At 45.0% G+C, this 15,300-nt stretch overlaps 1 protein-coding gene across 4 annotated transcripts in view; it reads right to left on the bottom strand.

The window, feature by feature from the left end:
- Positions 1 to 15,300, bottom strand: part of LOC147022399 (solute carrier family 12 member 6-like) — a 120,277-nt gene that overhangs the window by 66,211 nt on the left and 38,766 nt on the right. For 2 of the 4 annotated variants that reach the window (XM_085893260.1, XM_085893258.1), the window contains exon 2: positions 8,638 to 8,691. The exons of the other annotated variants lie outside the window; for them this stretch is intronic. In XM_085893260.1, coding sequence (XP_085749386.1) covers positions 8,638 to 8,691 — 54 coding nt within the window. The remainder of the gene's footprint in view (positions 1 to 8,637; positions 8,692 to 15,300) is intronic. 4 annotated transcript variants of the gene reach the window in all.

Genomic DNA, 15,300 nt, shown 5'->3' on the forward strand with positions numbered 1-15,300 from the left:
TGTGGGTCGCAGACAGAGGTGTGTGTGCGTGTGCGTGTGTGTGTGTGTGTGTGTGTGTGTGTGTGTGTGTGTGTGTGTGTGTGTGTGTGTGTGTGTGTGTGTGTGTGTGTGTGTGTGTGTGTGTGTGTGTGTGTGTGTGTGTGTGTGTGTGTGTGTGTGTGGTTTTCTACAATTCTGATGAACTATATCAATAACCAAAGCGAAGTCGATGGCGTGCCATCGCAAATCCCCGCGTTTCCCGCCTAAAGCAAAATCGAGAGATAAAGTTCAAGTGAGAATGACCAAAATCAAATTTTGAGTTAAAAAAATTTTTTTTCTGCTTTGACATCTGTGACCCCAAGTCCCTACACCCTGGGCCATGAACCAGAGGTCAAATCCAAAAAGATTGTTACATATTCCATACATCCCTCAATGTTAATTGCATATGCAAAGTATCATTTAAAAATGTTTTTAAAAAAACGCTTTGTCTGCGTCCAAGAGAGCGGGGCCAAAGTGATGCTGCTCTTGCATCTTCGTGCCATGTGGTGATCATAACTTCTAAGTTTGGTGAATTTCTGCACAACCATTGAGGAGGAGACTGGATGACGGACGGGCAGACAGACACAGATAAACAGACGGAGCCAATTACAATATCCTCAGATTTTTCAAAAAAGCGTTGGGATCACAAACACCATGGTAGGTTGAATGTGAAGGCTTCTACAAGGACGGGAATAACAAATAATTGAAAGCAAATTATGTTGTGCTCCATATCAGACTAAAAAGTTTCTGAACACCACTCGTATATATATATATGACAATTAACAGAGAACCAAAGTCTGGTGTTGGCTCAACGGTTAGAGTGGTTGGCTTAAGATCTTAGGGTCTTCAGTTCAGACTCCTGTCAACCATTGAATTAACACCCGGCGGGTTGACTCACCCTCTCATCCTTCCAAAGTAAGCAAAATGAGTACCAGCTTGCTGGTAATAGAGGGCACTGCATCAGTAGCACAGTGACACCCCAAAATATGAAGCAGTCAAGCAGCCATAGGCTGCATATGAATAAATAAACGAGAAGGGCACTCGGTAGAGCGCATACCTCCCCCCCGCAATGCCTGATCCATGAGAAGATATCTGGCCCAAAAGATTTTTGAGATATCATGCTATATATCGTTTTTGGCCCAATCTCTAAATGGTGAAGAATCACTTAAAAAATTCTCGTAGTTTGATCCGGATCTGGATCTTCACTAAAATCTAATCAGTTCGTCCTAATCACACACACAACCTGTCCACAAAATTTCATCCAAATCTGTCCACAACTGCTTGAGATATCCTGCAAACAAATAGACAAACGAACAAGCAGTCATAGACTGGTACTGACGAAATCGTCAACTTCACCTCTGACCTTGTCTAATAAAAGCTGTCTCTAGAGAAGGTAGCGACGCAAACCAGAAGTTTCTACGATGATTCTGTACCAAACCATCAAAAATCGTAACCTCGACCGAAGCAAAAATCTCCATTTCTCCACGCAATTATTTAATATTATTTTATCAAAGTCACAAAACCGTAATATTCGGCCATCCACCAACAATCTTTACATAATCCGACGGCTTAGCGAGTGAGGCATGCGATGATAACCTTTATTGGGATAAAAAAATGACTTTCAAACACCATCTTTATCGAAAACACAGTCAGCGCGCACACGCAAAACCTTTATGTGACTCAACGACGCCTCTGCTCGAGCGCGCTGCACCACGTGATGAGCCATGATGCAGCGAGTGAAATATTTTTTATTGAATCTTAAAACGTCTCCAAAACATCCGATTTTACCAGAATTTCGACAACCGAGTGTTAAGCGTCCTAAGCGATCGCAAAAACCGGACAAAATTAAAATTGAAGTTAAAACGAACTCGTAACATCGACCGAAGCAAAAATACTCCATTTCTCCACATGAATTTACGGAGTTATGTTTGACCTCACTGTGCCCTTGACCTTTGACCAAAATCTAATCAGCACTAGCCATCACCCTCCTGAATCACGTGGTGTAATTTGACATTGGTAGCATCTTCCATTCCCGAGTTATCGTGTCTACAAACACACACACACACACACACACACACACACACACACACACACACACACACACACACACACACACACACACACACACACACACACACACACACTGGAAGTCATCAATATACTTACGAAATCTTTAGATTTCGTAAGTAACAAACAGACAGAAAGGGGTGAAAACATAACCTCCTTCACTTTTGGTCACAGAGGTAATTAGTAAACAGGGAACCAGAACGAAGGCCTTCGTGCTTCATTGAACAACACAATGTGATCTTTTGGATCAGACCATTAGAGCAAAGAAAAATCTCGCTGATAATCCCAACAAAGCACTTCCACATTTAGTGCACAGTTCTTCCAAGTGAGAATGTTGCAGACGTTTACCGCGTGAAACTGAGCCACAGCGAACAGTGTGCCTCATATAGTTCCACTAGGTATGGCTACGGGTGTAAAGTTCACGATTTAATCACTGAAAAGCTTCAAAAGTTACTCAACAGTCACATTGCACAGGTGAACCATTACACTCACACAGGTAAAGCCCACTTTCGCACATCAAGATTACAGTTTTATTAATTTTATTTCACTCTCGTCTGATGTGCAAACAACACCTTCAAGCCAAACAAGCATTCTGAAATGGTTCAATCTCACAAAACAAGTGAAATTTCCCAACACCTCTCACCATTCTCAGTGCGAGTCTTCCAGCATTGCACAATCATCAAGTTGTTTATCAGTCAGGCATAAGGTTTGGTGGAAAGCAAGTAATAACACATATATATTGTTGCGGTCTTCGCGCCCGCCGGCGTGCGAACGGCCACGTAACTCGAATCGCGGCACGTCGCCCACCGGACGGACAATCCAGTCGTGACCCTCTCGGACTAACGCCGGGAACCAGTCACGGGTGGACCTTTCGGTCTCACCGCGATCGAGCCAATCAGCCCCCGCGTGGGATAGGGTTGCTCGCCAAATTCGAACTACCTAAGTACCCACGCGGAGGGTAGACCGGGCGATCGCACCTCGCCGCAGGTCGACTTCGGACACGGGCCACTTAAGCGACCCGTTCCGTACTATCAGAATAACCGAGCGGTGTTATCGTCGACCTCGACGGTTCGATTAATTATCGGGCGTACTCAGCCCACTACCAACCCTTTACGTGAAGCAAGATGGGGGTTCAATGGGGAAAAAGACGAAGCGAAGCGGGAAACAGTTCAACAATAAAGCACATTTATTCGCGGCACACGGGAAGCACACAAATACAATTCCACCAAATGCACACAAAAAAGAAAACACAATTCCATTTACACAAAAAGCAAACATAAAAGTGAAAACACAGTGCAGAGCTAATACCGACTACCGAGCACACGGCAACACTTATACAATTCTACTTCACAGACGGCGCCGACAACACATACCCAAAACCAAGGAAAAGAAATCCCCCAAGAATGAGGTAGGCCTGGGGCCGAGACCGGGTCGGGCCTACCCGTCTGGTGATGAGACGCGGAGCGGCGATGGCCCCGCAACCCGCGGGCCTCGTGGACGGTGCCTGGCAGGGGGTGGGAACGGGGCCCCCTTGGTCGCACTATCTCAGCGCGGGGGGAAACAGGAGGGGGTTGCTGATGCTCGGGGTATAGAGGATCTTTATTATGTGCGACGAGCGTCTCCACCTCGGCCAGGTCGCGCTGTCGGCCTCCCTCGGGTGCAGCTTCCTGCACGACGCGAGCACCCCCTCGTCTGGTGTCGCCGCCTTTCCACAGCTCCGTCCCCTCCGTTCCGACTCCAACGCACACGACGAGCAGCTCCACCGCCCGCGAAGTCTTGACCCTCTGCTTCCGACTCTCCTGCTTCCGACTCTGGACTCTCCGACTCTCCGCTCCTCGACTCTCCGCCTCTGGACTCTCCGACTCTCCACTCTTCTGACTGACGAACACGGTCCTTTTATCCCCCCGTAGCTTCGCCTTTGACCCCCTCCCTTTGACCTTTCACCTCGCTCCCCATTGGCCCGAGAAAAAGTGGGCGTGAAGGCTTTTTGATCCACAAATTTGCATATATCGATCGTCCTGGAGGCGGGGCCAAATCGCCCCTCGCTCACCGATTGGACGGCAAAAAGTGGGCGTGTGTCGTTTTTGATCCGTTTTTGAAGCACAAAATCCGTGATTTTGTACACGCTGTTCGACGCGCGCCCTGCACGAGTCCAACACCGGTACCCACAGCGGGGCAAGAACGGTGGCGATGCTACGGTTGCGAGGTGTGACGGGAAGGTCGTGGCGGTTGTAGTGAAGCGGCGTTGTGGTTGGTGGTTGATGTTGTGGTTGTGGTGGTAATCATGGCGGTTGGTCCAAAATAAAGATAGTAAAAGAAAAACGGCTATCCTGAAGAGTCGCAGCTCGCATAAATGACATGTATTCCCACTAGACAACGGGTTTGGACCTAACTACACATGTACTTACCGAGATACCTCACCTAAGGGACCTGAATGGTGGTTTGCGAATTTGGTAACCACAACAATATATATATATATATATATATATATATATATATATATATATATATATATATATATATATATATCCACATTTTGAGCACCTTGACAGTGATGACTGCTAGAAGTCTTTCTGGGTCGAACTCCACCAGCTTTTCACAGTGAGATGGTGAAATCTTTACTCATCCTTCACGTGAAAATTGCTTTAGTTCTGACAAGTTTGATGGGGATCGTCGATGGAGTACAATCTTGAAGTCTCACCATAAATGCTCAATTGGGTTCAAATCAGGACTTTGAATGGACCACTCAAGAACATTTACTTTCTTCTTATTCAGCCACTCTCGTGTAGCTTTGGCTTTGTGCTTCGGATCATTGTCATACTGAAATGTGAATCTCTTACCCAGGTTCAGATTCATGGCTGACTCGAGCAGGTTTTCATCAAGGATTCTCCTGTACTTTGCACCGTCCATTGTCCCTTACATCCTGACAAGTTTGCCAGTCCCTGCTGATGAAAAGCAGCCTCATAACATGATGCTGCCACCAACATGCTTGACAGTCGGGATGGTGTTGACTGGTTGATGTGGAGCGTTAGGCTTGCTTCAGACATTGCACTTTGAATTTCGACGAAAAAGTTCAATTTTTGTCTCGTCTGACCACAAAACCTTTCTCCACATTCCCACAATATCATTAGGTTGTTTTTTTTCTTCCACAAACTCCATATGAGCTTTTAGATGAGTCTTTTTCAGTGATGGCTTCTTTCTTGCCAACTGACCATAGAAGCTAGCTTTGTGAAGGGAACGGGATATTGTTGATTGATAAACACTGACCCTCACCTTGGACTTAAAGCCTTTCAGATCTTTCAAAGTCATTGTTGGATTTACAGTAAAATCCCAAACCAGTTTCCTGCTTGCCCAGCTGCTGAGTTTGTATGGACAACCTGATCAGGGTGGAGTCTGTGTGGTATGGTACTCAAAGGGATAATGAGTGACTGAAATGTTTTCACAACCCTCTCCTGAACAGTGCTTCTCCACCACTTTATGTCTGACTACTTTGGAAAGCTCCTTTGTCTTCATGTTTGCCTTGTTTGACCAAGTGAGGTGCACCTTTAAACTCCTTAGGTTAGTGGGGGAGCTTAACGTTTAAGTTAAACCACTGATTACGTACAGGTGAAACCAATTATACTATTTTGTAACCTTTCAAACAAATAATTTGCTCCTGAAGTGATTTGGGGTTAATTTGGGAAAATGTTTGAAGACTTATACAACTGAGATCATCTGACTTTCTCTATTAATTGAACTTGTTCACACAATCTGTATTTTTTACCTTTAACACTTTGGAGTCGTTTGTTAAGGCTCCATGTGTTAAGTTTGATTTCAAAGCATCATGAAATAAGCTCACGTAACCGGGCGTAGTGGCATGCGCCTGTAATCCGGCTACTCGGAGGCTTGGGTTGGAGGATCGCTTGAGGATGGGAGACTTGCTCTGGGCCGCGCTATGAGAGGGTGTAGGGCAGCCTGGAATCATGGCGAAACCCAATCCTTATCCCTGTGTCGTTAGAGGCGACCAGGGTTGCGTCAGGAAGGGCATCCGGTGTAAAACCTATGCCAAATCAGTATGCGGATCATAACGGATGGTCCGCTGTGGCGACCCCTAACGGGAGGAGCCGAAAGACGAACAACAACATGAAATAAGCTCACGTGGCATCAAAATAAGCCTGGTGTTGGCTGAATGGTTAGGGTGGTGGGCTTGGGATCCTATGGCCCTGAGTTCAAATCCTGCTTGGCTGTTGAATTAATACCAGGTGGAGTTAACTCTGCCTGTCATCCTTTTGAGGTCGGCAAAATGAGTACCAGCTTGCTGGTATCCTGCGTCAGAGACCTGTCCAGGATTGTGCTCAATGTCCCAGGGGACTGCTTCGGCAGCACTGACCCTCTGTACCGAGTATGGTCCCGATGGATAGCATCAAAATGTGAAAAATTGGAGGGGGGTGAATACTTTTGCAGGTCACTGTACAAACAATTGTGCACTTCAATTTGAGATAGTATATCAATGTCTGCATTAAATTGCATTTTTACCCGTTCATAACTTCTTTCAAAACTAAAACCATCTTCTCCTTCTTCAATGGCCACAATTACCCCCCACGTTCTCGTCGAGTTGGCCGGAGGAAGCTTGGTCCAAGTCTTTCACGAACCAGCTGACCAGGCCTGATGTTCGACTAAGGTTCGGGCAGGAATGTGTAATTTGTTCATGATACCGGTGATGGCTTGTCTACTCTTTGGGAAGGATACTGTGGGATCCCTAACGTCTATCAACTGATGCTAACAGATGGGACATCCAGTTTAACATCTACCCCAGGTACAGCACACACATTAATGAACCACCCTGCATGTGAAACACCGGGATGACAGTTTATAGCTGGGTGTGTGACTGAGCATACCTCCAAAGCCATCATGCCAGCTTAAAGAATTTTCAAGATTTTTTATAAAAAAATTGGAGGGCTAAACAAACAATGTGACAAATAAACACTAAAGCAAGTCGTATACTACATTCCACATGATCAACAACACTATACATTAACAGTATTGGACAAAGTTTGATGCCATTTGTTAGGAGGGACACGATAAAGTAAATTTGTTTGGTGGGGACATGATAAACTAAGTTTGTTGGGGGGGGGGACACTATAAGCTGAGATTTTGGGGGTGGGGGGGTCACAATAAACGAAGTGTACCCAGGGCTAAAAGGTTACTTGTAACAAGTCAAGACCTCAATAATAGGATGATACAAGCCAGACATTTGCGACAAAACAGAGTAGTTTGGCTGTAGCTTGTTGTCTCTGAACATCAGGCAGTTATGTTCTTGCGTATGGCAGCTTGGCTGCCTGGTAGCTAGCATTTCTTCGAAGCGCGGCTGTGCCGCTGATGCTGTGCCCTTTCTACCAGTACAGTGGTACTCATTTCGCCGACCTCAGAAGGATGACAGGCTGAGTCAACCCCACCTGGCGTTAATTTAGCGGTCAACGGGGCTCCAACTCGGGACCCTGCGATCCTCAGCCGGCCAACCTAACCACGAAGCCAACACCAGGCCTGTCAGGCAGTAATACAGTACAGACACATAAGAAAGTGCTCTCGGCCATTGAGGAAAGGCCAACGAATTCACCTGCTCATCACCTGACCCTATACTGCACAAAATAATTACAGGGTTCAGTTAAACTGCGGATAATCCACGGATTTACGATATTCCTCTCACTGACTATGTGTCTACCCCACCTGTATTTTTCTCGCTAAAGGGAATTCTAAATTTACAGCTCAGCAAAGTTGGTGCAACAATCGCTGCATTCAGAGACAGCAAGCTTCCAAAGAATCGCTTTCGCTCTCCAGAACACACAGCTTTGTAGTTATAAATATTCATCCGTTCCCGGTGAACTGACCAAGATGCACGTTTTGAAAAACAAACTACGGTACCGAAAATTAATTTCCATCTTGGGATTATGATAAAGACTTCATCAATTTAGCAGCTGTACATGTACCTTTTCATTTGAAAGAGGAATGATGACGGAGCATGAGAAATCGTCCACACAAACAGTTTTCTCTGGTGGGGATTTGTTATCATATCTGGGCATAAGCAAACCATCGGCCATGAACTTCGGCATTCCCACAAGGCTGAGTTCCAGTTCGTCCACACGAGTGTCTCCATCATAAAACCACAACCCAAACTTCCAGCGTCGACGAAACCTCTCTCCCAAGTGTAGAGCACCATACTTACCTGCAGCGATCTTGGTAATCAGCCTGATACATGCCCAACTGTGTTTGAAACACACTGTTGTTTTGTAAAACTTCTAGTAAAGTACAAGCTTCCTCCACTGGGCTTAAATACATCTATGTAAAATAAATAGAATTTTAAAAAACAATCACTGCCTTTTCTCCGATGACAAAGCAACAAAATCAAAAGACAAAGTGTGAGTTTGAGAAGCAAAGGGCCTCCAAGTAACGAACACAAGCGTGACCTGCACCTTTACACGACACGGGTGCCTCAAGCTTCCTTCGGGACGCCGACGGTGCGACGGACCGTAAGCCCAACAAACCCAAGGAGGGTGTAACGGCCGTGCACTGTACCTAAGAGCTTGCTCTCCTCGTTCATGTGGTCTGGAAAATGGAAGCCTTTCTCGGCTGAAAGAGAAAACATTTGCAACACGTGAAAATAATCTTCAAAAATCCCTGCAACACACGACGCTCTCACGCTCTGTCTCAAGGTTCACGAGCAAAACTTGTTATCTTGTTGGGCCAATGGTCAGGAGAACGCAAGCAACGCGTGACAAAGAGCATGCTATGAACGTGAGGTTAGTGGACGAGTCATGCAACAAGAAAATCAGCAACAGTGCAACCGTAAACAGACTGTCTTTATAACACAACACTTGGCACTTCATTTTGTGTGTACATACACACACACACACACACACACACACACACACACACACACACACACACACACACACACACACACACACACACACACACACAACTAAAAGACCAGGAAGAAAGTTGCACAAGCAAGCAGAGATAGGCAGGTATGCAGGTGCAGCTCTGCTGGAAATGTACCGCTGGTAATGAAGAAGAAGCCACTTATGCAAGGCTCATGGAAGTCATATGAATGGAATCTTAAAAAGAAGGTACTACAACGATGGCCAAGACGAAACAACTTCAATGATCAAGCAGCAAACCCTCGTTAAATAACTTGCTTATGATAGTGAATATCCGCCATTCCACCACCTCCCCCCCCCCCTTAACCCTCACATTCCCGAGCTATATTACCTCTGGCTGTGGCTCATGTACTCTTATTGGTTTTGAAGAATGAACACCCCAAGCATCTCAACCACCTTTTCCCTTTCCATACCTGCCTTCGCTTCCCGTTCATAATAAGCAGAGTTGAACGTTTTAACATCTGTGAAAAGTTGTCGAAACAAAAAGTTTCCAAAAAAAAATTTTTTCAACAAACAGGAATGATTTCCTGTGAACAAACTGAGCTCTTCCTCTTCGGCACATCTTTCCTGAAGACGTCAAGTCGATCGTCCGTTACTGCAGAATGGGTCTTCTCATGGAATGGTCCACACTTTGAAGACGTTGGCTGGTATCGAGATTTTTCCCATGGCCTCACCGTGCACAGTTTCCATGATTACAAGCATTACAGGCTTCAGATAGTTCCATATAACCTGATATGGCATCCTGGAGTGATACATTCAACATTCAGCAAAGTATGGATCCATTATGGTACGGAACTGTGGGACAAGCTCTCAAAGCACTGCAACCTCTTCTCCACTTCTATTCGGCTAAACAAAATAAAATAAAACAAATAAGAAAGACACTTTGTGCCATTTTGAACAATGAACATCTCTCTCGAAACTTTAATCCTCCCTCAGATAATCCAAAAGAAACCGAAGACTGTCCCAAGTTGAAACTCGAGGTTGTACTGCAAACCAAGACAAACAGAGCTGCAGATAAGTTGCAGTGCGCGTAGAGCGACGGTGAAGCGGCACAGAAGGAATCCCCACTGCAGTGCTAAGGTGGCATCACTTGTCAATTGGCTAGCTAATCATAGATCAGGAAAAAAAAACCTCCACCTTGTATAGATTCCTGTGATGATAGAACGTGCACACAGGTGTTTGTGGAGCTGCAGAACTTTAGCAATTTGCTGTCGGGGTTACGGCTCGTATTTGAAGCAGGACCATTTTTACAGGTGATCAAGAGGTTTGTAAAACATCCAAAGGGGTTATGAAATTCATTACTGTAATACAAAAACATGGTGTAACAACGGATTCTTTTCTCCAATGACCTCATCTCAGATCACCAATTTGGATTCAGACCTGGTCATTCTACCTTGGACAACATGCTGCTTCTACTCACCCAACAATGGATGGAGGCCCTCAATGTCAGACATGAGATCAGGCCCCTCTCTCTCTCTCTCTGGACATATTTCAACCATTTGATACAGTCTGGCATCCGGCCTTGATCTCCAAACTCTTTGCCTGTAGCATCCAAGGCAAACTCCACACACAGCTTGCTGACTTCCTCTACTCTCGTAGCCAATGTGTGGCTCTCAAGGGAATCCTTTCATCTCCTTCCCTTGTCAAGGTGGGAGTCAGTGTCTTGGGCCCAGTCCTATTCCTGATATTCATCAATTATCTTCGTAATTCCCTGGAAAATCCTTCTTCTCTCTTTTCTGATAATTCCATCCTCTACTGTAACATTTCTCATCCTTCAGACTGGAAAGCAGACAGCCTCTTCCCTCTCTACAGACCTTGGTAGAATCAGGAGTTGGTCCAACACTTGGAAGACGTCTTTCAACCCAAGGAAAGGACCGTCTGCCAAACTTTCCCATTTACAGTGACTCCAGAAAGTATTCACACCCCTCGACTTCTTGTCACTTTTTTGTGTTGCAGCCTGAATTTAAGTTAGATTAAATTAAAAATTTTTGTCACTGATCGACACAAAATACCCCATGATGACAAAGTGAAAACATGTTTAAATTCTTACAAATTAATGAAAAATGAAATAAAGAAATACCAAATTTACAGAAGGATCCATCCCCCTGAGTCAATCCTTTGTAAAAGCACCTTTGGCATCGATTACAGATTCGAGTCTTCTTGGGTATGTCTGTATCAGGTTTGTACATCTGGATTTGGGGATTTTCTCCCATCCCTCCTTGCAGATTTGCTCAAGCTCTGTCTAGTTGTATGGAGAATGTGTGTGAACAGCAATCTTCAAGTCTTTCCACAGATTCTCAATGGGATTCAAGTCTGGGCTGTGGCTGGGCTACTCAAGAACTTTCACGTTGTTGTTCTGAAGCCATTCCAGTGTTGCTTTAGCTGTATGCTTGGGGTCATTCTCCTCTTGGAACATAAATCTTAGCCACAGTCAAAGATCTTTTGCACTCTGAAGCAGGTTCTCCTCAAGGATTTGCCCGGATTTGGCTCCATTCATTGTTCCCTCTATCCTTACAAGTCTCTCAGTCTCTGCCGCTGAAAAGCATCCCCATAGCATGATGCTGCTACCACCATGCTTCATGGTGGGGATGGTGTTAGATGTGTGATAAGATGTGCTCAGTTTCCATCAGATGTAGCGCTTTGCATTCAGGCCAAAGAGTTCAATATTCGCCTCATCAGTCCAAGACTCTTTTGCCTCATGCTCTCAGTGTTTCACGTGCCTTTGTGCAAACTCCAGACATCTTTTTGCAAACTCCAGCTCAAGGAAGAGTCTGGGTAGTTCCATATCCTTTCCATTTCCGAATGATGAGCTCACTCTGCTCTTGGGAACTTTCAACACCATAGATTTTTTTTATAACCCTCCCCCAGATCTAAGTCTCCACACAATTCTATCTCGGAGTTCTACGGACAGTTCCTTGTACTTCATGGTAGAGTTTCTGCTCTGACATGCACCGTCAAGTGTGGGACCTTATATAGAAAAGAGTGTTTCATCCTAAATCATGTCCAATCATTTGAATTGGCCACAGGTGGACTCCAATCAAGTTGTAAAGACAACTTTCTTCCTGAAAGTCCCTGTAATGTCCATCTTGTGTACCCCGTGTTACTCGCCCCCTCCCTTCCACAGATCTAATGTCTCTGTTCCCTACTGTTTTGTCCTTCCCTCTCCCGCCCCTCTTGTCTCATGCCCTCCCCCCCCCCCCTTGCTGTGTGCTGTGTGTTCGCTGTCATACAAGCCTCGACAATATATACATAAAAAATATAAAAATCTCATGGATGATCAAAGGAAATTGGATGCACTTGAGCTCAATTTGGAGTGTCATTGCAAAGGCATTGAATACTTATTGATGCAAGATATTTCAGCCTTTCATTTTCAATCAATTTGTAAAAAAAAAAAAATTTAAACGCATTTTCACTTTCTCATTATGGGCTATTTTGTGTGACAAATCGGTAGATCGGTGACAATTTTTTTGAAAATCTAATCCATTGTAAATTCAGGCTGCAACACAACAAAATGTGACAAGAGTCGAGGGGTGTGAATACTTTCTGAAGGCACTCTGTATTTCCTAAACAAACCACTTGAAGGAGTTAAATCGCTCAAACATTTGGGCATCACCATCATCTTTCTTGGGCAGACCACATTTCCAAGATGGCCTCCAAAGGCAGCTGCCGACTGGGTATCCTTCATCGTGCAATGTCTTTCCTTGGTCAATCCTAACTTTTGCAAACTACAAGGCCTTCATTCACAGCTCAATGGAATACTGATCTCCCCTTAGGCTGGCACCCCTGGCCTCACACCTTGCCCTTATTGGTGCCGTAGAAGGTAAGGCACCCAAAACCATTGGGATCTCCAGAAACGAAGCTGAATGTCTCGACCTGTTACTCTTACATTGGAGACAGGTTGGTGGTGTCTCTGTGTTCCATCTCCTCCTTTTTGTCTTGCACCTTCCGTCCTCCATTGGCTTTATCCCTCCAAGGTTTCTCCAGCGCACACATGGTCTGCCAGTAACCCTCTACTTGTTGAACTCCCAAAATCCAGGCTAACTGCTCATCTCCACCCATTTTGTTCTTCTTTTCTCTCACCTGTGAAACCAACTTCCTCAGTCTGTTTAGTCACAATCGTCCCTTCAGAGCTTCAAGACGGCTGCTCACCACTACCTCAGGTCACGGCAGCCCATCTCAAGATCGTAGATATCTGGACCACTCCCATAACCTCCCCCATCCATACTCATTATTTATTGTCCTCGAATGACCCCATTCCCAACGTTTATCCAGGTTACTTTGATTATTTTCTTTTGTCCTCTCATTCACCTCTTTGCTTTTTTTGGTTTGTTCCTTTCCCCTTTCTCTTCTTTCTCTCTTATTCGGTTGATGTGCCGCTTGTTCACCCCCCCCCCCCCCCCGTGTGTTCTTCTCCTACTTCTCTTGATTATACTCTACTCTCACTTACTTGTACGCTGATGTTGGGATTTCCCCCTTTTCATTTTGTTCCATTCCATTCTGCACTACACCAGCTCTACCATGAGCCACAACCATGTACACATACAAGACTAGAAGGGCACCCGGTAGAGCGCATACCTCTGCCCGGATTCGGATCGTCACAAAAATCGAATCAATTCATGCCAAGGACACATCAAATTGTCCATTTCATGAAGATTAAAATTGAAGATCTTAACCAAAGGCTCAGGTCAATCGGATAACAAGTTGATTTTTCCGATTTAAATTAATGATTTTAGAAGTTTGATCTTTTCACCTCAAAAATAGTTGGTTTCCCAATTCAGTGACCCGATATGCAAATCCTGTTCAACTTTCAAGTCAATCGGATGAAGACGACGATTTTAGAAATTTCACCCCAAGATGACCTTTGACCTCAATATCAATCGGCTTCTCGGTTGTGACTACCTCTGCAACTTGGTGAAGTTTCTTGGTGATCGAATTGGAATCGTGACCTGTAGGCGATTCACAGACAAACATAAGTCGACCGACCGATATACTTGCAAATCTTTGATTTTCGCAAGTGACAGACAGACAGACGGGGTGAAAACATAACCTTCGTCCGGACACCTTCAGTGGATGGAGGTAAAAAGGAGCTTCATGCCATCTCGAAGCGATTGCAGAAATCACTTCTTGCCGGTGACTCTTGGTTCTCATCCTGCTGGGAAATTGGCGTGACGTGCTGGAGAGCTCTTTTAATTAAACTCAACTCTGGAAACGTCCAACTCACGCATGTTCGTCACCAGCGAGCTCAGGTCGGCACAAAACGCCAATCCAAGCAAGTGTGTGCGCAAACAACATAAAACATAGCTGTGCTACATTCTTACAGATACTTGTAATTTCCCAACATGAAACAACAGGCCTCACTCACTCCTTAACCAAGCAGCTCTCAAAGTCAAGAAAGTTCAACCTTCACAAGCCTGGCAAGCAAACACTCTGCATTTCCAAAATGACCATTTAAGGCAAGGGCAGTGCAAAAAAACTATTGTTACGGCTACTACTACTCCAATTGTTCTCACATTCTTGTACGATCGGCCGAAAAAAAAAGTATTGGGTCCAAGCCTTTCACGAACTAGCTGACCAGGGATGGCATTCGAACGAAGGTGATTTGCGCAGGAATTGGTCATTTGTCCAGCGTATCGGCGACAACTAGCCTACTTCTCATGAAGGACACGATGGGGATCATCAACATCCACGAATGCTAGCAGACAAGACACCTTGGCTCAACGTTCATCCACGGGACTTGCGGTATCCTCGTTTTGATGCTACAACGTGCCTGTGAAGCAACAGTCTTGACAGTTTATAGTCATCGCAGGAATCAAACCCTGACTAGACGACTCAAAAGCAGGTGTGATACCTTTACACCATCCCATCGCACGATGATAAAAACAAACAAACCCTCAATGAACGTACAGATTAAAAGATGGTGGTTAAATGCCCCTTGCCCATTATTAACGTTTGGTTTTATGCACAATGAGGTAAAGGAAGGGAAGGTTTCGGCGAATGGCGAACATGCATCATACTTTTGGACACCTTCTCTTGTGAACCACAAGTTGGCTCTCCTGAACAAAGGTTTTGGAAAGACCTCGATGCTCATCAGGAAGCACAGGCTTTAGGAAGGTAAAAGCTGATTGAATGTGCTATTGAGCTGTATGAAGACACAGCACAAAGAACAAATACAAGCATGGGGAATTAAAAAAAATGAGCAGACCCCAGACATTTACACAGATGTGAGTAGAGTACGTGCCAAAGGAGCAGGCACACGGGCAGACATTTGTCAATTCATGTTAGTTCAAGGGGAGCTTGG

This window comes from Eptatretus burgeri, chromosome 8 (assembly GCF_056783735.1).
Source record: "Eptatretus burgeri isolate ZD-2024b chromosome 8, Ebu_testis_v1, whole genome shotgun sequence".
Taxonomy (NCBI): domain Eukaryota; kingdom Metazoa; phylum Chordata; class Myxini; order Myxiniformes; family Myxinidae; genus Eptatretus; species Eptatretus burgeri.